Source organism: Sander lucioperca, chromosome 6 (genome assembly GCF_008315115.2).
Source record: "Sander lucioperca isolate FBNREF2018 chromosome 6, SLUC_FBN_1.2, whole genome shotgun sequence".
Classification (NCBI taxonomy): Eukaryota; Metazoa; Chordata; class Actinopteri; order Perciformes; family Percidae; genus Sander; species Sander lucioperca.
In genome coordinates this window covers 38,826,894-38,848,856 of record NC_050178.1, presented here as the reverse complement: position 1 = coordinate 38,848,856, position 21,963 = coordinate 38,826,894, and the positions used below count along the sequence as shown (strand labels likewise).

General features: G+C 39.9%; 2 protein-coding genes and 1 non-coding gene across 10 annotated transcripts; all 3 read left to right on the top strand.

Annotated features, from left to right (window-relative positions):
- Nucleotides 1-2,355: 2,355 nt before the first annotated feature.
- uba3 (ubiquitin-like modifier activating enzyme 3) lies at nucleotides 2,356-8,649 on the top strand. 7 transcript variants are annotated; one of them, XM_031278199.2, is made up of 18 exons: nucleotides 2,356-2,580; nucleotides 2,708-2,799; nucleotides 3,526-3,646; nucleotides 3,758-3,838; nucleotides 3,924-4,006; nucleotides 4,128-4,208; nucleotides 4,430-4,473; nucleotides 5,156-5,220; nucleotides 5,410-5,565; nucleotides 5,669-5,771; nucleotides 5,941-6,054; nucleotides 6,222-6,275; nucleotides 6,478-6,514; nucleotides 6,600-6,681; nucleotides 6,776-6,876; nucleotides 7,708-7,771; nucleotides 7,901-7,955; nucleotides 8,077-8,649. In XM_031278199.2, the coding sequence occupies exons 3-18, from the start codon at nucleotides 3,527-3,529 to the stop codon at nucleotides 8,163-8,165; spliced, it is 1,329 nt and encodes a 442-aa protein (XP_031134059.1). In that variant the 5' UTR covers nucleotides 2,356-2,580; nucleotides 2,708-2,799; nucleotide 3,526; the 3' UTR covers nucleotides 8,166-8,649. The 7 variants fall into 7 exon arrangements, with proteins under 7 accessions (XP_031134059.1, XP_031134034.1, XP_031134055.1 ...); XM_031278174.2 differs by having other exon boundaries at nucleotides 2,369-2,580; nucleotides 2,708-2,746; XM_031278195.2 differs by lacking the exon at nucleotides 2,708-2,799 and having other exon boundaries at nucleotides 2,459-2,580; nucleotides 3,767-3,838.
- Nucleotides 8,650-8,981: 332 nt separating this feature from the next.
- Nucleotides 8,982-21,807, top strand: tmf1 (TATA element modulatory factor 1). 2 transcript variants are annotated; one of them, XM_036002232.1, is made up of 18 exons: nucleotides 8,982-9,240; nucleotides 9,279-9,616; nucleotides 9,709-11,129; nucleotides 11,941-12,044; nucleotides 12,393-12,519; nucleotides 12,729-12,834; nucleotides 13,441-13,583; nucleotides 14,367-14,533; nucleotides 15,047-15,203; nucleotides 16,237-16,329; nucleotides 16,464-16,620; nucleotides 16,734-16,926; nucleotides 18,586-18,655; nucleotides 18,735-18,827; nucleotides 18,935-19,057; nucleotides 19,165-19,323; nucleotides 20,736-20,861; nucleotides 20,946-21,807. In XM_036002232.1, exons 2-18 carry the CDS (start codon nucleotides 9,481-9,483, stop codon nucleotides 21,084-21,086), a joined length of 3,516 nt encoding a protein of 1,171 aa, XP_035858125.1. In that variant the 5' UTR covers nucleotides 8,982-9,240; nucleotides 9,279-9,480; the 3' UTR covers nucleotides 21,087-21,807. The 2 variants fall into 2 exon arrangements, with proteins under 2 accessions (XP_035858125.1, XP_035858124.1); XM_036002231.1 differs by having other exon boundaries at nucleotides 8,994-9,616.
- On the top strand, nucleotides 18,351-18,423 carry trnar-acg. Its single transcript has one exon. It is a non-coding gene; the product is annotated as a tRNA-Arg (tRNA).
- Nucleotides 21,808-21,963: the final 156 nt, after the last annotated feature.

Below are 21,963 nucleotides of genomic sequence, written 5' to 3'. Positions count from 1 at the left end.
GGTTTTTTTTTAAATCTATTTAGATGCACACCATCACAATATAATACGATATGAACAAACACACACACACACACACACACACACACACACACACACACACACACACACACACACACAGGGATCATATAGCAAGACAACACTGTTTATATGGATATATTGTATATATGGAGTCTAATTACATTGTGAGCAGTGGCGATAAATCACTGGAGTCTTAATCAAAGCACTACAACAGAGAGAGTCATCAATCACTTCTACAACACAACATCAGCCTGTAGCGTCTCCTTGTCTTCTGGCTGGCATCCCCGCTCTGTGCCTAACACGGGACACGTTGCTTGACACATTATCATTAGCACAATCAACACCACTTTGGACGTCCTCACAGAAAGCCATCAAATGGCAAATAGATATGGAGATATATGGGGCCATAAAGCTGAAAAATCATGATTCCCATGTCAATGCATGCAAAGGAAAAGGTTTTCTGAAAAGCTGGAGAGCTTAGATGAAGAAAGACTGGAAAACATCAACAGCTCTTCTGAGGTTCTTCTTCCCAGCAAGGTGTCACATTACTGCCTGCTATGATGAAGTATTTCAAGTAATGGTCTATTTAACGATGGACTCTTCCATCTCTGCATGGACACGCCAAATGTAGTCAGCTGTGATGGATGGCAGAGAGCTGGGTCACCTCAAAGGCACGGTAGTGATATTCAGAGTGTCCCTGCTTAAGATGTGGGAATGGCAGATGGCATTTCAGTGGAATCTATAAAAATGTGTCAGAACTGGAAGATGTTTTGACTTCTAGTCCCCTGCCGCCTTTTAGATCCTGCCTGCTTTTAACAACACTTCAAAAATAATGCTGGAGACAAAACCAATAAAGGAGGCATTGCTTCAACCTGAAGATCTAGGCACGATCACTGAAGTGCCCATGAGCAATACTCCCACAGCAATCGTCCTCATTCATAGTATAACCGATTTTTAAGTGTCTTGAGGGCTTCCATCCTTTTTCATGAAATTTCATAAAATTTCCCTTCTGTTTAACATAAGGGCACATATTAGGTTAAATGAAAGAGGACAAGACAGACAGAACAAATAGAAAGAGAGAGACAGAGGAGGGCTGAGATGGCAGGCAGTCAGCTATGAAGGACATGGCCGCAGCAGTTATTTTTAGTTATCAGTTTTCAGAGGCTGTCATTCGGAACATCTCATTAAAGATCAGAAGAAAAAAAATCTTGATGCTCCATCAAACCATTCAGATCACAAAAACTCAGAGAAAGAAAAGCTGTACGTCCTGCTGTGCATGCTACACGCACACACACACACACACACACACACACACACACACACACACACACACACACACACACACACACACACACACACAAATCATTTGAGACAACAATGCTATCAGTGCATACATTAGGCAGATCTTTTGGTGACCTCTGCAAAAAAGGTATCTACTAAATGTCCTATATCAGAGGGGTTGCAGACAGACAGATTAATGTGCTCATGTGCCCACAGGCATGTCTCTTAAAATGCAAGGAAACCCATCTAAGGTGTATTATTCATTCTATAATGAGAGATTAAACACCAAGATTCATTAGCACAATGTGGACACAGTAAATCAGATACTTGAGGAAGATGCCTTCACTAGTAAAGTCGTTAAACTTAATAACAGGACCTCAATTTAATGTCTTATTCATGCTAAGCGCCTCATGCAGCAATTCACAATGAAGGCAACTCAAAGCAATACATATGTGACATAGTTCATTTGTATGCTGTTGTGATGTTTGTTGAATTAAAGGACATAACAACAACACAAGGAAGAGTGCTATTAATAAATAAAGGACCATTTTAATAATTTCTGCTCTTGAACAGGTTTATTTAACTAAAATGGGCAATTTCTCTCTTCCTGTCCCTCCTTGACTGTAAATTGTTTTTTTTTTGTTTTTTTTATAGATAATTGCTAAATTTATAGGGCTGAATCTACAGAGCAGAGCAATTATCAAGTAATTACTAGTAGAGTCAATTATTTAACTCACTTTGCCATTATTAGACCCAGTGCGCCAATAGCAGAAGCCAAGGCCAGTCTCCTCTTCTCTCCAAGCTCCAGTCTTTGATGTGAAATGTCGTCATTCTTTGATCATCCAAATACACTATTTAACCATTAATGTTTGTGACATAAATACAGTTCGATATAAACTAAGGTAGGTATAGCTGCGCTGTACATCTGAGCCATACAATAAAGGGTAAATGCTGTCACCTGTTGGGTCTTTGGTGTAATTGCCGTCTTTGCAGTGCACTGTTGACAATGCTGCTTTCAAAACTATCGGAGATATTGCAATTAAGCTTACACTATATAGCTAATGCTAAGTTAGCTTGTATGCATTTTATCTTCTTCGGTGCCTAACTGGACAACACAATTGCGCTACTGGTCTAAAATAGAGAAAGCCTCTAAATCTAACTTTGTCCTTGGGACTAATTTTACATTATTGCCTAAGAGAGGTTGTATTTACCACTGTTAACTTCGGCATTTGAAGGCATATAGCTAGCGAAGTAGCCAAACATGGCGGACACGGATGAGCCGTAAGTAACGTTAGCTGCCGAAGAAACAAGCAAGAAATAGTCATTAACTGCCCGAAAGATGCTTTCAAATCTCATTAACCTACGAAAGCACAGCATGAATGAAACTTCTTTTATTCTCTCTTTTTAGGGAGAAGAAAAGAAGGAGAGTAGTGGAGCTGACTGAGAAGTTAGTGATGAATTGGTAGAACTGGCGGAAGGTTTGAGGTTACCAGACAGGAGGAAGGTTAACGTTAGCTAGCTCAAGAAGCTAATCTGATAGTTGTAAAGAGAGTACACTGACTCTAGGCTACGGACAATAAAACAATGACTAGTTGGACATGAGTAGCTAACACGTCTATTCAGTAAAACATTCATGGCATAGTTTACCTCTATGCAAAGTTAGATGTCTTTACTCTAACGTTACCTTCTCAGTGTTGACATGTTAGCTATTTACATAGCCTAGCTGCCGGTGTTGTATCAAATACTGTTTCCCCGTCGAGATTGTGTTCCCTCTACTGTTAACCGAGGAGGGGGGGCGGGGGGCAAGGCAAGACAGATACGCTAGATAACCCCTAAAATACCAGAGGGTCAGAAACACCCACATGTCAGAAATATGCACTTTTACTATATGTTCATGGAGTGGTTAAACAACAAAACGCTACACATGTTAGAGCAGACGCTGGAATAGGGAAGACGCCAAAACACAAGTGGATGTTAATATAGTACTCTTATTTAGTCTCTTGAAGAATTAAATTAACCTTATTGCTTGATCTGCTGTGAACTGTAAATAGCGCCCCTTCTATGTGGCAATTAATCCTAGTATTAAATTTAGGTCTTGATTGATTTGTTTCGTTTTTGCATGATCTCAGTAGACTTGCACGTTTTTGTGTAATTCCTAACCATACAAAGCCATCTACCCTGAAATACTGCTGACGATACATCCTAAATGTACATTATTGTCTACAGGATGGTGGTTGATGGAGGCAGTGGACGCACCTGTGAGTGGGAGGGGCGGTGGAACCATATCAAAAAGTTTCTGGAAAGGTCTGGGCCCTTCACGCATCCTGACTTTGAACCTAGCACAGAGGTAACAATTAAAGGGAGTGGAATGATGCAAGTTTTTAACTTGTCATTTGATCTGTCCTGTGTCATCTTGTATTGTTCTTATATATAATGTATTTATCACCTCTCACCACAGTCTTTGCAGTTTATGTTAGAAACCTGCAAAATCCTGGTCATTGGTGCTGGTGGTCTGGGATGTGAGCTGCTGAAAGACCTGGTATGATCACTATAATTATATTTTAAAATATTTGGAAGGTATAATTTGTGCTTTAATGACTGTTTTCATTCACGTTCTGGCTCAGGGTTTATCAGGCTTTTGTAACATTCATGTTGTTGACATGGACACCATTGATTTGTCAAACCTGAATCGACAGTTCCTCTTCAGGTCAGTACAGTTATGTAAAAAAAAATCTGTGTAACTTTCTGACCCGTATTATCGATAAAAGTAAAGTTTGAAGCAATCAGATATGTTCTTTAAATGTGTGTGTGTGTGTGATGTTGACCAGGCCAAAAGATGTCGGTCGGCCCAAGGCGGACGTTGCAGCTGATTTCATCAACAGCCGCATACCTGGGTGCTGTGTAGTCCCGTATCCTTTTAAATGAACAACCGTTGCAAGATTTTAGATGCTTGATATAAATGCAGTTGTTTAAATAGCCCGAACCACTATCCACAATTAAAATGTGTAAAATGTCGCAAGCAGCTAATGCCCATGTCAGAAATCACAATTTAATAACGTAGAATAGACACTATACTTAATTCTTACATTGTGAAGGCAAAACATGAATTTCTCCTAAATGCTTTGTGCAGACATTTTAAGAAAATTCAAGACTTAGATGAAACATTCTACAGACGTAAGTATCATTAAGACTATTCAGTCCCAACTTTCCTTATGTCTGGTTGAAAGGGGTGTAGTGTTTGATACAATACCAAAAGACAGAGACTAAAAAGCCAATCCAGCAGTTAACAAGAGCTAAAAATTCAAGAACACTAGGGATGCTCGATTATTTCGGTAAATATTGAAATCACGATAATTTAACTCGATTACTCGTTGACTTCTGGAAAGATGTTGCAATTATTGAACTTAAAAAGCAGTGGAAAAAGTTAAATAAATCAACAGTAAAAAAACACATAACTGTGAAATTTGACTTAATACTTTTCCTATTTAAACTTTATTTTTTCATTCAGAACACAAAAGAAAATAAGAGTTTACTTGCAAAACGTAATGAGCTAAATAATAGTTTTTCTCGATTATTCAGTTTTTGTGATCATTGGGAGCCAAAATCGTAATCACGATTAAATTTCGATTAAGAACACTGATTTTTCCAAACTAAATATCTGCTCCACAGCACTCAAATCCCACTCTGTACCTTTCACATAGCCACAGATAAGATTTAAATGATAATGCATTAAATTTTTCAGTGTTATAATGCATTATATTTTTGAATCAAGAGATTTTGTTACATCTCTACTGCTTTGACTGTGTCATTATCTGACTTTTGATTTGCATTCCTTCATCTTTCTGTTTGCATCTAGAATTCCATATCATTGTCTGTGGACTGGACTCTATAGTTGCCAGGAGGTGGATGAATGGTATGCTGGTAAGTTATTCCTCTTCCCCGAAATCTTTTTCACAGTCTTGTATTGTCTCAGTACTAGCCAACAGTTTTTATCCTTATCCTTAATTTTTCTATGTGCATATGTTGCATTTAATATGGCAACACTGCCAGGTATGCTAAGAGGAAAATGTTTTATGTAATCACAAGCAACCCCTCTGTCTTCCTGTGCAGCTGTCTTTACTGGTGTATGAGGATGGAGTCTTAGACCCAGGTTCCATCATTCCTCTAATTGATGGTGGGACCGAAGGCTTTAAGGGCAATGCCAGAGTCATTCTCCCTGGCATGACCGCCTGCATCGACTGTACCCTTGAGCTTTACCCTCCTCAGGTGAGGTAGCATTTCTTTTATAAAATAATGTTTATCACCACATGGTCTTACAAAAACAGTTCCTGGTCAGTTTGTTGTTTCTAAAATACATATGTGTTCGTAGATCAACTTCCCCATGTGTACAATAGCCTCCATGCCTCGATTGCCAGAACATTGCATTGAGTATGTCCGGGTGCTGCTTTGGCCCAAAGAGACACCCTTTGGAGGTATGAATCACACTGCAGTTACTATTTCTGTTAAATGATCTTTGTAATGTTTAGAATGTTTGTTAAGAATGACTTGAGGCTCAACAAACCCGCCCCCTGACTTACTAGACCTCCAGAAACAAGTAAACTTAAGGTCTTCTTTGTGTGTGTGTTTATGTATGTGGATTAGATGGTGTGATCCTGGATGGGGATGACCCAGAGCACATCCAGTGGGTGTACCAGAGATCCCTGGAGAGGGCAGCAGATTTCCACATAACAGGAGTCACATACAGACTAACCCAGGGTGAGCACACATAGCACATTGCACAAAAATGGTAAAACATTGCTACCAACATGTCTTATTGATGTTCGCTCTGATCAGCAGATGTATATAGCTTTAATTTCTTTGATTGTCCATTTTTTAGAAGTACGCAAAAAGTATATTTTCTACATCCTATTTAAATGTTGCAGGTGTTGTAAAGAGGATAATTCCAGCTGTCGCGTCTACAAATGCTGTCATAGCTGGTAAGTAACTAGTCTGAATAAATGTGAAGGTGTGTTAGTAGAGACTAGAGATGTGAACCTGATTCCTTTATGAAAGATTGTATGCCCTGCCATAAAAGAGTTAATCATTTCCAAACAGTACTGAGTATATTGACTTCCTGTAACAAAACTGTATCCCCGGACATAACTGTTTTCTTTACGGATGTTTTTCCTTTTTACCCAGCTGCTTGCGCAACTGAGGTTTTCAAAATAGCATCAAGGTGAGTTTGCAGGTTTAAGTGAAGATCTGTATACATCATGTGTGCCTTTCATCATTTCTCATGATAATACCTTTTGCATCTGCAGTGCCTATATACCTCTTAATAACTACATGGTCTTCAATGACGTTGACGGGCTGTACACCTACACTTTTGAAGCAGAACGAAAGGTTTGTCCCAGAATTTCATCTGCCAGCTCATGTTTGCTACTGTGACAAAGTTGTCTTTTTGTACAACACATGTTTCTGTTCACTTCGGATGCAGGAAAACTGTTCAGCCTGCAGCCAGGTACCTCTGGACTTGCACTTTTCTCCATCTTCCAAACTCCAGGAGATGTTGGACTACCTGACTGAGAGTGCCTCCCTGTAGGTTTAGCTGCCTTATAATGAATGAATGCACTGTGCCACCTAACTTAAAGCGTAACTCTCGCCAAAATGCAACCTAGGGTCTTTTTGTGAATGTACCCGAGTCAAACTTTCGTTTAAAAGCATATTTAGGATGGAAGCGTCACTTTTAAGATGTACTGTATTTTCGTTTTTCGGTCAAATGGACTTTTGAATGGGAGTAATACGGGCACTTTAATGCTAGCCTCAAAATAGCTATTTTTAAAACACTAAAAAGGCTCGACACAACATGAGACTTTGCTCCAAGTATCACCAGGGGCTCTACACATGAACTCCAGCATTGAGAACGTTGTTTGTGTACACAGAGTTAAAAACAGAGGTTTTGAACAACTCACCGTAGCTCTTGTTGTTTCCGGCTGCTACCACCTCGGCAGTCAAAACGAGTCGATATCAAAACAAGTAGCCACAGATTTAGTGTATCTCTTGTGCACCGGTGTAGTTAAGTTGTAGAGCCCCTGGTGATACTTCGAGCAAAGTCTCATGTTGTGTCGAGCCTTCTTAGTGTTTTAAAAATAGCTATTTTGAGGCTAGCATAAAAGTGCCCCTATTACCCCCATTCAAAAGGCAATTTGACCAAAAAACTAAAATACAGTACATCTTAAAAGTGACGCATCCATCCTAAATATGCTTTTAAACGAAAGTTTGACTCGGGTACATTCACAAAAAGACCCTAGGTTGCATTTTGGCGAGAGTTACGCTTTAAGTTCTGCTTATGGTTTTATTTGCTTGTTTTGATTTTTAATGGTGCGTTACACATTGTCTTCAACAACCAAATTTAAAATATCTTTTCAGACAAATGAAATCCCCTGCTATAACCGCAACAGTGGAAGGAAAGAACAAAACATTATATTTACAGGTAATTTACCTCTGGTTTCACACCGTTTTGTGTTTCAGTTCATGTGTGTCTGAAGTGAGTGCTGATGAAATTAGGCAAACATGGAAGTTTTAGTTTGAGCTGACTCTCAATTATTATTTTGTTTTACAGTCTGTCGCTTCAATTGAACAGAGGACACGGCCAAATCTGTCCAAAACCCTGAAGGGTGAGGTGCTTTATTTACTAAATATGTTTGGTAGAAATGGCAATGCCTACACTCTGAATTGGTGAGATGAATACACTGTAAATGTGCTGACTCACCCACGTTATGAACATGTTTTTTCCAGAGCTGGGGCTGACTGACGGACAAGAGCTCGCTGTAGCTGATGTCACCACACCCCAGACCATGTTGTTCAGACTCTGCTTTACCTCATAGGATAAACTCAAGCACTCCCACACAAGCAGTTGATGTCATTCTTGTTTCTTGGCCAACTATAACTTGATGCAGAATATTTAAAATGGCCTAAAAACTAGAACCGTTTAAAGTGTATTCATTCACAGTGTAAACGAACAGTGTAATTTCATCGTTTTAATGTACTTATTGACTAAAGTTAATGTATTGCACTGAAAAGCCAAAATCATAGTTCATACCTTCTCATCTTTTGGTGATACATTGCTTGCAAATGTCGAGGATTTCGGCATTCGTGTGTTATTTGCACTACAACCTGAAGCGTGCTACGTGCAAACAAAGAGACATAAATTGGTTACTTCGGGAAATATATTCTGTACATGTTCTAGTTTTAAATATTTTGAATATTTATTTATTCCAACAGTTTTTTAGTTGCAGAAACCACTGAAGTGGTAATCGACAGACACTGATAATGATGTGTGACCTGGAATAAAAATGTTTTTCTTACAAAGTTTCTGTTTTCTTTATGTACCTACATGAATTTGTGGCAGTGAACCAATATTAACTCTTAAGTTTAGTATGTAGAATTGGGAGGCCTCAATATATAAGATCAACTTTGCTTTAGAGGCCGTTTGTTTCCATGCATCAATATAAACTGAGAATTACATTTGCAAGGTATGGCTAACATCTAAAATGGCAATGTCTTTGTATTGCAATTATGTATCCTATAATTAATTGAGTTACATATTTGCGGGCTTTGCTTTGCAGACTAGACATCCTCATTTAAAAAATGTTTCATCCTCATAAAAAAAAAAAAGAATCCTCAAACCGGATGATGACGTTATGATGCTACGTGGAAAGGAAGTAGCGAACAGGCTAATGCTAGTGGGAATACAAGTTGTGATCGACCAAAACAAACGATGACGGCCGAGCAAAGGTACCGAAAAAAGCTTGGATTAAACATGGAGATGCTTTTGCTTTGATCGTTGTGGCAGAGTTATATATGGTATTAGAGATACCTGTATTTCTGCATGAGATATGCGATTTTGAATGCCAACTGGCCAGTTTGCGAGCTGTAACTGTATTAGCTACGTTACTGGGATTAATGCTGTCCCTGTATTTACAGTTTTGCTAACTAGCTAAGTGGAAGCTAGCTGTCAACAAAGCTTTTCTGGACAGAACAACACATTGCGAAATATTGTTCGCACCTGGTTATCGTTGATAACGACAAATGCAGAGACAGTTCAAGTTCTGCTTTGTGTGGTAACGCCAAATTCCCTTTTAAATCCGTGTGACAATTTTTGAACTTGGTGATAGCTAGCTAGCTAGCCTAACAGTCAAAATGAGTTGGTTCAACGCATCTCACCTGTCCAGCTTCGCTAAACAAGCTTTAACAACAGCTCAGAAGTCAATCGACCGAGTTCTGGACATCAAAGAAGAGGACCAATGGGGTGACACAGTTGTAAAGCCCTATGACGGTAAGTAGTGTGACATAGGGTGGTAAAAGCTTATGTTGCCATATGCAAATTTCGGATAGCTGCTACAACTGGTACAATTTCTTTTCTGTCAGATGTTACAATACCGGGAAAGCTGTCATTAAGTGGAGGATGGGGAATGACGCAGTGGGAAGCGCCCCTTGAAGAAAAGACCACCACTCCTCCTCCTTCCTCTGAGGCCATTACTACTCCTGTTACTCGCACAGTTGTGGATGAATCCGAAAACTTTTTTAGTGCCTTTCTGCCACCTGGAGACGTACAAGGTGGCACCAACACCCAGGTAGTGTCTGTGCCCCCTACTAAGTCTCAAATAAGGCCTCAGGAGAAGGAAAAGAAAAACATCGAGGCTGTGGCACAAAAAGAAGTAGAGACTCAAAATTCAGCACTTGCGGATGAGAGTCAAGAGAATCAGGCAGTTGCTGAGAGCCAGCCAGTTGAGCTCGAGTCCTCACCAACAGCACCTTATGCAGACACTATCCTCCTGCAGCCAGTTTCCCCTGCTTCTTCTTCCATCGATCTTCCTTGCAACCCTGACAGCAAAAAAAGCAGTGTAGAAATAGATGTTAGCTCTCCAGTTTGTGTAGGCTCAAAAACAGAGCAGTCACAGACAGCATCAGATCACGAGGTTGAGCAGGATACCACAGATTCATCTGAACCTGCTGCTGTCACTTCTGAGCCAAAGAGCTCTACACCTTCTGATCCTTCGCCCTCCCCGCCCTCTAAGGAAGTTCTCATAGAGCATAAAGACTCAAAGGTGGGGGACCGTCAAAATGACACGCCCTCTCCTCCAGTCAGCGCTTTCTCCTCAGGAACCTCTACCACCAGTGACATTGAAGTGCTTGACCATGACTCTGTGTTGAGTGAGAGCTCAGCCAGCTCCAGACAAGAAACAGGGGAGAGCAAGGCAGGCCTTCACCTAATGCAGGGCTCCTTCCAGCTTCTCACTGCCTCCACCTGTGGAGATTTCCCCCGTCTGGAGGACTATTCCAAACTCACAGAGAGCAGCGGCTCTTCCTCGGATGCATTTGAGCGCATAGATTCATTCAGTGTGCAGTCATTGGATAGCCGGAGCGTCAGTGAGGTTAACTCGGATGATGAGATCCCTGGGAGTCGGACGCTAGCGTCTGTCACTGCAGGCCCTCCTTTAACAGTGTCATCAGCTCTATGTCAGAAGCAGGAAGATGGAGAAGTGGAGAAGGTAGGAGAGGAGAAGGAGAAGGAGAAAGAGGAGAAGAAGGAGGAGGAGGAGGAGGAAGAGGAGGAAGAGGGCTTTACTGAAACAATGAGGGAGCAGTCGCTGGATGAGATGGAGGAGAGTGGACGGAGTGCGACACCTGTTAATAGTGAGCAGCCAGAAGAGTTGACAGAACAGGAACAGGAATCTGCGGCTAACCCACTGTCTGATCCCTCCTCCAAAGCTGAAGAACAGATCACTCCTCCAATCACTGAAGAGATGAAAAGTGTCTCAACAGTTCAGATTTTGGAGCTTCAAAAGGTAGCAATTATTATTGTGTTCCTATGTAGCTGGTTGAATCAATTGTGGAGATTTGTTTTATGTATATTTTACAAATGTGTATGTTTGTTTACAAAGTCTATATAGCTTTGTGGTTCATATTGAATACACAGAGTTTATTGTTCAACTTCAAAAACGCCCTACCTCCAGTATACTGTATATTATCTTTGCCACAACATTTGATAAACAAATATGAGAGATACTTGTTATAGATTAGTTGTGTATATAGTACCATGCAAGTCTTAAACTGCCCTGAAAAGTGTGTAGAAAATGTAGAGTATATAAGTACAGTCATTAATTAAAAGGTAACTTAACTGTAATTCTGCAGTAATCACAAAGAAACATTTAAAAAGTAACAACATATTCATTTAGACCAACTTAGTATTTTGCATAGCCATCAGTAGAATGCAGCTTCGCCAGACTATCATGTCATATTTTCATATCATCTTGTAAATTCTGCCGAGCTTGTTGTCCAGACCAAGACTTTGTGTTTTTTCCCCATCTAATAGCTTCAATCCCAATTTTTCCGTGTGGTTGAAGACCATTGAACACTAATTTGTTTTAAAATATCTGCCAATAATGTTGTCAGAATTTTTGTTCAAAAACATTTGGTCAAGTATCAGTATTTCTCAGTCCCAGCATTTGTTATGCTTATATGAAGAAGGGAACCATAATACTCTTACAATCTATTTAATACCACACTCTACTTTCCTTATGAGTATGTTTTACATTTATAGGCTCTGCTGCGCAACTGCTGTTGTAAACACAATAAGATGTTGTGGATATGTTGTAGGTTATTGACGACTTGTCGGGCCGCCTTGAGAAGAGAGAGTCTCAGCTGCTGGCAGTCAGCAAAGACAAGGCCAGGCTGGAGGAGCAGTGTGACAATCTCAAAGAGTGAGTATATGGCACACACACCTGGTGCACAGTGGCACTGTAAATATTCTTGATAAGAAAGCTCTTTTGACCAGGCGACTAATGTACTGATATCCAGATCAGACAAGGCCATATAGTAGCGCCGTATTATGTTGTTTCTATGAAACTAACAAATGCAATGTTTTATAAACCTTTTATGTATTCATGTAATTACTCTAACTACACTACAGAAATACTGCTGACATTTTCAAGTGGTGTTGTCATAATGTCACTCTGTTAAATGCCTAAAATAGTCTACTTGTGCAGAATAAAAGCATGTATAGATTTTGACAATAAGCTCTTACACTAATGAGTCCCTTCATTCTCTAGTGAAGTGATAAGCCTGAAGGAGGAGAGCTGCACTGTTCAGTCCCTACAGGATGAGTTCACCCAGCGCATAGCAGATGCAGAGAGGAAGGCTCAGCTGGCCTGCAAAGAAAGAGACATAGCCAAGAAGGTAAATCGCATTTTAGTGACCCGAGGCTTTACTTTCCTTCCACTTCAAGACCTACAAAGGCCCTGAGGAAAAAAAATAAAAAATAAAAAAATAAATATATATATATATATATATTACAACTAACCCACATTTATTTATTTTTATGTTAAATCCAAAATCTAACATGTCTAAAGTGTCAGTGTCTAAGATCACATTTTTCTATGCTACAGGAAATAAAGGGTTTGCGAGAAGAGCTTTCTACAAGACTTCACTCCAGTGATACAATGGAGCTCATCAAAGAGAAGGAAGAACAGATCAGAGGCCTGCTGGAAGAAGGTAATACTACTGTTATTTATGTAGCAGACTATAAGAGTTCACCTCAACCAACACACACAATTCCACTCTAGGCAGGCTGTACAGTCAAGAAAATGTTTCAAGGGTAAATACTGGGGTTTTTTTTCAACCTGGACCCTATTTTCCTATGTTTTTGTGTCTAAGTGACTGATGGGAACAACAATCTTTGACATTGGTCCATTATTAAGCAAGATCACTGCACTCATAGAGCCAGTTGGAGAATAGGTACCACAGCTGCTTTTACTGTATCCAACTTCACAAAAAGTTGCTGAAGTAGCACATAAGGTGTTGAAAGAAGAGTAGGCATGATGCTAAGTGCACTGAGCCGTGAAAGACTTATTTGTCATTTTTTGATTAATGTAATGAATGGATGGAAAAGTGTCACCACCATACTTTAAATAATTTATTAAGGCTCAAGAAATCATGCATACATCAATGTTGAAGGAGTAGAGTGTGGGTTTTAAGGACAGCTGGTGACTTTATACCTTGTTAATGAAATATTGCTCAGACGTAGTGGGTATCGTCTCAGCATCTGTGTTTGACTTTACCTAAGTTGACTGAGTAGGTGTTTATTTCTATTACTTGTAGGTGAAAAGTTGTCCAAGCAGCAGCTGCAGCACAGCAACATCATCAAGAAACTGCGTGTGAAGGAGAAGGAGAGCGACGCAAGGATGACCAAGCAACAGAGGAAAATCAAGGAGCAGGAGGAGGAGCTCAGGCAACTGCAGCAGGTCAGATTTTTGTACATATTTAAAAATGTCAATTTAACAATGGAAATAATTGTTACCCTGCTATTGTTAAATGACTGCTTTAAGCACTTTGAGGTTTGGGGATCTGGGCAGAAGCAGTTAATATACATTTTGTGTCAGAGGAACCTTCTCTAAATTGTAGTTTGATTAAGATTTTTCGACCTAGTTTGTTCACTTTAGTGTTGTTTGAATTAAATGTTGAATTTAATTTAAAATTGACGTATATGTATACACGGATAAATTATGTTTCATGGAGACATTGTTATTATTGGTTTTAGGGGTTACGTCTTAAGTTAACAGGGTATTGTTTACAGGCAAATTTGGGCTAATTTCAGTCAACGTATTCAAACTGAATTTAGTTTTGATTGCTTCAGTTAGCAGCATTTGAGTTCTCAAGTTCAGGTACTTTGGTTAAATAAGAGGGAGGGAGGTTTACTAGTCAGGGTTTGGTATTGTTCGGACGCACAATAAATTAGCTTGAGATCATTTTGTTGTTCCATTGTTTGATATGCTTTTGGCTTTTCATTAGATAAAGCACTAATTACTCTCACCAGATGGGACTTGTTTTTAGTTTACCACTATTCATTACTGCTATCTCTTTGTCTTCCATCATAAACCTATGGAAAACATGACTTGTCTTGAATACTTGCCATGTATTCCTCTGTTACTTTTACTGATTATATAGTGTGTGTTATGATTAGCTTAAATAACTATATTTAGTATAATGATGGCTACAATTCAGTTTTTTTTGTTTTATGTGTTTAGGTTCTAGATGGGAAGGAGGAGGTGGAGAGACAGCACAGGGAGAACATCAAGAAGCTGAACGCTGTGGTGGAGCGGCAGGAGAAGGAGCTGAGCAAGCTGCAGGCCGAGTCTGAGGAGCTGCAGGAGAAGAACAGGAGCCTCCAGGCTGCTCTGGACAACTGTTACAAGTAAACAGTGACACACCCTGCTATTGATACTGAATACTAACGACAAAGAGCTCTTACTGTAAATCTAACCTCAGAAGCCAGCGATTTTGTTGTATTGAACTTAACATTTCAATACATTATTTCATGGTTGACCGAGTATACAGTGCAGACTAAGTATTTGGAAAGTGACGCATTTTTTGTGTTTATTGGATTTGAAATGATGCAATGAAATTGAGGTTAAAGTGTTGACTTCCAGCTTTAATATGAGGGTGTTTACATCTGCAATGGGTGAACAGTATGGGGTTTGTAACCATTTCTATACATAGTCTTCCAGTTTTTAAGGGACAGAAAGTAATGATCATACATACAAATGAACTTATACTTACATAATAAATACACCATCGTCATTTGTTTCATTTCAGGTCCAGTGTGCAGAGCCAAACAACAACAAATGTACCACTGTTCTTACAAATAGGCGCGGCACTGTAATAGGGTCATGATGTTGATGGTCTACTTCTACATCTCTGTTGTCAGGGAGCTGGCAGAACTTCACAAGGCACATGTCAGCAGGACCAGTGAGGCTGAAGAAGCAGCTCTTAGCAGGGAAACACAGGCCAAGGAGCAGCTGAGCCTGGCTTATGAGAAGGCCCAGGAGGAGGCCAGGATGCAACAGGAGGCTCTGGCCAATCAGGTAACACAGGCTCATGCTGTAGACATGTATCTGTATCTGTTTGCTATGCATATAAGTAAAGCTCATCAGATCCACTGGGGTTGCTGCTGCACAAGCAACCTAGCCCACCTTGCATACATTAATGTTAAGTATACACTACAGTAGGCTTTGGTGCAGCCTCACTAAACTGTAATCCTCCATTGTGAGTCAGTGGTGCAGCGATTATTTGCAACTGGTTTTGTTTTACGTGGTGCATGAGGTACTGCAGTCTAGAGCTGCAACGATTAATCGTTTAATCGATTAGTTGTCAACTCTTAAATTAATCGCCAACTATTTTGATAATAGATTAGTCGGTTTGAGTCATTTTTTTAAGACAAAAGTCAAAATTCTCTGATCCCAGCCTCTTAAATGTGAATATTTCCTAGTTTCTTCTGTCCTTTGTGACAGTAAACTGAATATCTTTGAGTTGTGGACAAAGCAAGACATTTGAGGACATCATCTTGGGCTTTTGGGAAACACTGATCCACATTTTTCACCATTTTCTGACATTTTATAGACCAAACAACTAATCGATTAATCGAGACAAAAATCAACAGATTAATCGACTATGAAAATAATCGTTAGTTGCAGCCCTACTGCAGTCCATACCCAAACAATTGCCTGTTGTGATTACTCACTCACACAGGCACGCCAAACCCAGGTTTTATTCACCTGCACTTGCTTTCATTTACAAAATCTTAATCCATGGGATACCACCAGAGCTGCGGCATAACAGTGTATGTTTACAGCATTTTGTTGATAATTTTGTTGGACATGCTACCTTAGCCAGATAGAAATGGCGAGTTACCAATGTCAATATAGCAGTGACTTTGATGTTTTTTCATGCACACTTATTTTGTAATTTATTTAATTTTACACATAGTATAAAGTGTAAGTTGGAGTTTCTGATTTATTGTTCCAACCTTGCTGAATTTTCTACACTAGACATTCATTTCAAACACTGCCAAGTTTATCAGGACATCCTTTATTAACTATTTTTTTATGTTGTGTACAGGTGGGTGACCTGAGACTGGCTCTGCAGAGAGCTGAGCAACAGCAAGCAAGGAAAGAAGATTATTTAAGGGAGGAGATCAGTGAGCTGCAGCAGGTAACATAATATGCTGGTTAGAAGTTGTCCTACCAAGCTAGTTCCCTTTGACAAGAAGCAAAAATAACCATCATTTTAACCCGTACAGGATTTATTTAATGAACGCCATTTATTTTTATTTTCATCTTCCACAGAGGCTTCAGGAAGCAGAGACTAGGAACCAGGAACTCAGTCAGAGTGTTACCTCGGCAACTCGGCCCCTACTGCGTCAAATTGAGAACTTACAGGCCTCATTGGGCGGACAGACGGCATCCTGGGAAAAACTTGAGAAGAACATCTCTGACAGACTAGGTAAGAGGCAGGATGTGTCAAAAAGCACACCAAAATACAGTATTGTACAAATTGAGCAAAAAGCTTTACAAGCTTTTTTTGTTTTTTTTTGCTCTCCCTTTTCTTTTCAACAGCGGATGCCCAGGCACAGCTGGCCGTTGCTGTGGAAAAGGAGCGATCAGCAACAGAAGACCTTCTGTCCATCAAGTCCCAGCTGGCCTCTCTGGAGTCCCAGAATTCCCTGTTACGCCAGGAGAAGGCCCGGCTGCTGGCGCAGCTGGATGCTGAGAAAAACAAGAGAGAAAAACTGGAGGATGAGAGTAGCAGGTGACAAGTTACAATTTAAAACTCAAGCCTACAAGATTGAGTGATAATCCAGCCATCAACCAGTCATTGTCACTAATTGTATTTTCTACTTACAGTACCGGTCAAAAGTTTGGGGTCACTTAGAAATGTCCATTCCAGGCAGAATACCAGCTGAGATCAGTTGCGTTGTTTTTTTTAATCAGAGCAGCAGTTTTCAGATTACATTATGTGCTTACAGAATTGCAAAAGGGTTCAAGTGTCAGGGTGATTCTAGGCCTTACTGACAGAGTTACAGAGGCTAGAACGGAGGTTTTTCAAGTCATACATCTGTAAAATGATTAGAATACACTGCTGTAAACACATCTGACAGATGACAGACAACACAGGGCATTAGCCACATGTATCCGCTTACTACAGAAAAAATCCAGAAGCCAAAAGACTCAAAAATGGATTTTATATGATTTTTTTTCTACAGATATGTCTGTGCGTTTTTTTTATTTCCATTTGAAAAGTGCAAAGAAAACAGCCAAAAAAACTACACAATACAACACTTCTCAAATACACAAACACACCCACATCAGTCACCTTTCCAATGATATCAGGCACACCCCAGAGTGTCAAAGTATATGGGGATGTACCACTTTTAATTTGGGTATGATGTTTAGACCAAAAAGCATGAATTTCAAGCGTTTCTTCAGCCACTTCTTTCTACAACAGTCGAGAACCCTTTTGCAATTATGTAAACACATAATGTAATCTGAAAACTGCTGCTCTGATTAAAAAAACAATGCAACTGATCTCAGCTGGTATTCTGTCTATAATGGAGTGGAATGGAAATTTCGAAGTGACCCCAAACTTTTGACCGGTAGTGTATATCTTGAAATGTGGATGCATGGTTGAGTTAGTTGGTTTAATTTGAACTATGACATTGCTTTCAAATGAGTGGCTACTAATTACATCCTAATCACTAGACCACCAAGAAAGTGTGTTGCAGGACAGAATGAAGGAGCTAACCATCAATACGTGCTATATAGCTGACTCCAAATGGCAGTGTTTTTGTCTTGTCTGCAGTTGGTTTCATTTTTGTTCATTGTTTCCAGAAAAAAACATTAGTAGACACACACTGTGAATTTTATGCTGCATTAATTCATTACATCCTGTTGTCACTCTAATAATCTATCTTTTGCTTTTACACATGCATATTTATGTGGGGAAGTTACTGGCATAGTGTTTCTGGGTAGGATAGAACTTACATCTCCTCTTGTAATGCTAATGCTTCCTGGAGAGTGCTTTTGTTTAACAACAAACCCATTTGTGAGTCGGAGTGTAAACCCATTTGTGAGTCGGAGTATAAAGGAGAGGCCAGGGGGATGCCCCCACCCTCCCTGACAGAAGCAGTCATGCATGCTGGGTTATCTTTTGTGAGAAGTCCTGCTGCTGTAGCTGGGCCAGTGGCGCAATGGATAACGCGTCTGACTACGGATCAGAAGATTCTAGGTTCGACTCCTGGCTGGCTCGGAACTTTTTTGAGCTCATATTGGAAGGTGTAAATTATGTATGGTGTACTGTGCACGCATCCTTTTAGCTACACATGACTGTGAGAAAGACTGAAAATATGACTATTTAATGCTGATAGTGATGATTGTTTGTTGTCACGTATTGCTTGTTTTTTCAATGTAGGGAGCATGTTGATCTGGAAAATCTGAGAGGAGAACACATTCGCATGCTAGAAGAGGCCAAGAAAGAAAAGGTACCATTATGCTTCTTCCTACCCTTGTTCTCCTCTATGAAAAAACTTCCTCATGTGCATCTTTTTGCTTCTTCACCAGCTGCTGCTGACCAATCAGTTAGAGATGGAGAAGATGAAGGTGGAGCAAGAGAAGAAGAAATGCTACTTGGCACATGAAGCACTCAAGGAAAAGGTTTAGGAGAATTTGGAGAAGATTATTAATCTTTAGCCTGTTTCATCTCATCAGTTAAGATATTTTTTATTCTGTTCTCTAATAGTTGTGAAATGTTTCCCTATCAGGAGCGAAAGGCTATGACCCACTCTGTAGGGGAGCCCCCAGCCTCCTCCACACCCTCCTTGTCCCGCTCTAGCTCCATCAGTGGGGCGGACAATGCTGGTCTACATACCTCTATTCTTTCCCAGGTACACACTGGGGAAAATTGAAACAAATCTAGAAATGAAGATTAGTTTGTCCGTGCTTGGATTTGTGAAGCTTGACCTGCCCTGTACTGTGTTTCATTCTTCAACAGGATGACTGTTTAGACCACTCTCTAGGTACAATGACCATGTCTATGTCGATGAGCGGGACCAACCTGTACGAGGCCGCCAGGCTGTCTGGAGGCTCCAGCGTCATAGAGAACCTCCAGTCTCAGCTCAAACTCCGAGAAGGAGAGATAGCACAACTGCAGGTAGCAATTCAGAACAAACCCACATAAGGCTACTTAAAGGTCCCATGGCATGAAAATCTCACTTTATGAGGTTTTTTAATATGAGTTCCCCCAGCCTGCCTATGGTCCCCCTGTGGCTAGAAATGGCGATGGGTGTAAACCAAGCCCTGGGTATCCTGCTCTGCCTTTGAGAAAATGAAAGCTCAGATGGGCCGATCTGGAATCTTCCCTTTATGTCGTCATAAGGGGAAAGGTTACCTCCCCTTTCTCTGCTTTGTCTGCCCAGATAATTTGGCCCACCCAAGAGAGAGTGGCATCATGGCTTTCAAACGAGCAAAGTGGCAGTTGGTCAAGGCCACACCCCCACCCTCCACCTTGCCCCCCCCCTCTCTCCTCCTCAATAGCTACAGACACAGAAATGGCACATACTAAGGAAAGCTCATTGTGGGACTGGCTCTAGTGGCTGTAATTCTGCACCAAGGCTGAATTTCGGGAAAGAGACTTCAGATACAGTATTAGGGGACCACTAAGGCCTATATAAAAGAGACTTCAGATACAGTATTAGGGGACCACTAAGGCCTATATAAAAGAGACTTCAGATACAGTATTAGGGGACCACTAAGGCCTATATAAAAGCATCCAAAGAGCACCATGTCATGGGACCTTTAAAGTGCTCATATTATGCTTTTTGGCTTTTTCCCTTTCCTTTTATTGTGTTGTATATCTTTTTGTGCACGTTGTAGGTTTACAAAGTGAAAAAGTCCAAAGTCCACCCCAAAGGGACTTACCATCTCCAACAGAAAACACTGTTCACAAACTGCTCCAAACAGCTCTATTGTAGTCCAGCCTTTACTTCAGAGACGAACCGCGTCACTTTGTAACACGCGGTATAATGCTCACCTAGCTGCTAGCGCGGCACGCCCTCATACTCTGCTTCTGACTGGCTAGTAGTCCTTACCTAGCTACTGCGCATATGCGACTCCCAACAAAGATGGAACAGAAGTGAGATGCCTCACTCTGTAGCTAAAACAGAGAGCTCAACACACAGGGTGAAAAGAGGAGCTGCAGCAATGTGTAGTACAACATAAATATGGTGTTTTTTGAAAATGAAACCACATAAACCTATTCTGTTACAACCTCTAAATACAATTACGAACCTGAAAATGAGCATAATATGAGCACTTTAAGACTTTATTAATTAGATTATTGGTATATCTACACTTCCGCAGCATCTGTCTGCAGACAGAATGCTTGCCTGATCTACAATGTTTTCTTACAATTAAAACAAAAAATGTATCTTAAGTGTGGAAAAATAACAAGTCAACAGCTAAATTAACATTTTGATAGATTTAAAAAAAGAGTAATGTCCTGCACTTAAAGGCAGCTTTGTATCGAGTGTTTTTTACTACCCTCTGTCTGTCCTGATGTTGCAGCTTGAGATCTCCAGTCTAGAGAGGAGTCGTTCTGTGATGGCAGAAGAGCTGGTCCGACTCACCAATCAAAACGATGAGATGGAGGAGATGGTGAAGGACATCCCCAAGTTGAAAGTTCAACTCAAGGTGAGGGCTGTATTAAGCAAATCGAGGATACATTAATGCTGTATTTGCAGAAGTCCTTCTAATTTGTGTGGCTGTGCATTGCAGGATCTGGAGCAGAGGCACAACACTATCCTGCAGATGTATGGCGAGAAGGCTGAAGAGGCAGAGGAGCTGAGACTGGACCTCGAAGATGTGAAGAACATGTACAAAATCCAGATTGATGAACTGCTGAAGAACCAGAAATAAGTCACTGAACTGTGCTACTTCTGGGACACTCCCAAACAAATCATTTGACCATCTCAGCCACACATTCACAGACAAAAAGGTAGAGCAGAGAATTTAAATGTAATCACTGTGTTAAAAGAACATTTTTATCTTTATCCATTTTTATTTTTATTAATTATGGCATATTATATTTAAGTGGGAATGTTGGGATTATGCAAAATACACAATGTATTATTACAGAACCAGTATGAAGGCTAGCCAGAGTTCATGATTTGGGTGTCTATTTGAAATCTTTGGGACTTGGTCATGGTTAAACATTTTACATAGTATTATATTATATTATAGACAGTTTCTAACTGTAGGAGATGGTCAATATTTTTTTGCACTATACAAATCCATCCTTCTTTATTTCTTAATGCATAATCAGAATGGTTTAAGAAATATATAAAAATATTGTACAGAGAAATTGATGTATTGTTCTTAACTCCTTAGAAATCACAAAAAGTGGTGTAGGCCTGAGAGTGGTCTGTGATTGAAATCCTGAAGATTGGATTTTAAACCTTATAAATATGTAAATGAATAAACCTTTATTTGGGTGATGAACACTACTGATATTCTTAATTTGAATTGTGTGGATTCACACACAAGTCATTATTTAAATTGCATTCATAACAAATATTACATTATCTTAATGTTGCACAAAAGTCTCCAAATAAATCTCCATGTCCGGAATAATTTCAAACAGTTGTCCAATCTGTATTTTTACACAAGACTAAGCATACTTGTAAAAGTGTAATTGATACAATTTTAGTAAAATTCACAAACATTTTATGTGTAAAGGCAAGCATATACTACATAACCTATAAATGAACCGATGTAGTGTCTATTGTAAAAGGAA

Coding starts and splice junctions, on each gene's coding strand:
- uba3 (XM_031278166.2), top strand. CDS start 2,679: ATGAAACTTCTTTTATTCTCTCTTTTTAGGGAGAAGAAAAGAAGGAGA. Junction 5,221..5,409: donor GGTGGATGAATGGTATGCTG/GTAAGTTATTCC, acceptor CTTCCTGTGCAG/CTGTCTTTACTGGTGTATGA. Junction 7,956..8,076: donor TCTGTCCAAAACCCTGAAGG/GTGAGGTGCTTT, acceptor TGTTTTTTCCAG/AGCTGGGGCTGACTGACGGA.
- tmf1 (XM_036002232.1), top strand. CDS start 9,481: ATGAGTTGGTTCAACGCATCTCACCTGTCCAGCTTCGCTAAACAAGCT. Junction 9,617..9,708: donor AGTTGTAAAGCCCTATGACG/GTAAGTAGTGTG, acceptor CTTTTCTGTCAG/ATGTTACAATACCGGGAAAG. Junction 12,520..12,728: donor AAAGAGACATAGCCAAGAAG/GTAAATCGCATT, acceptor TCTATGCTACAG/GAAATAAAGGGTTTGCGAGA.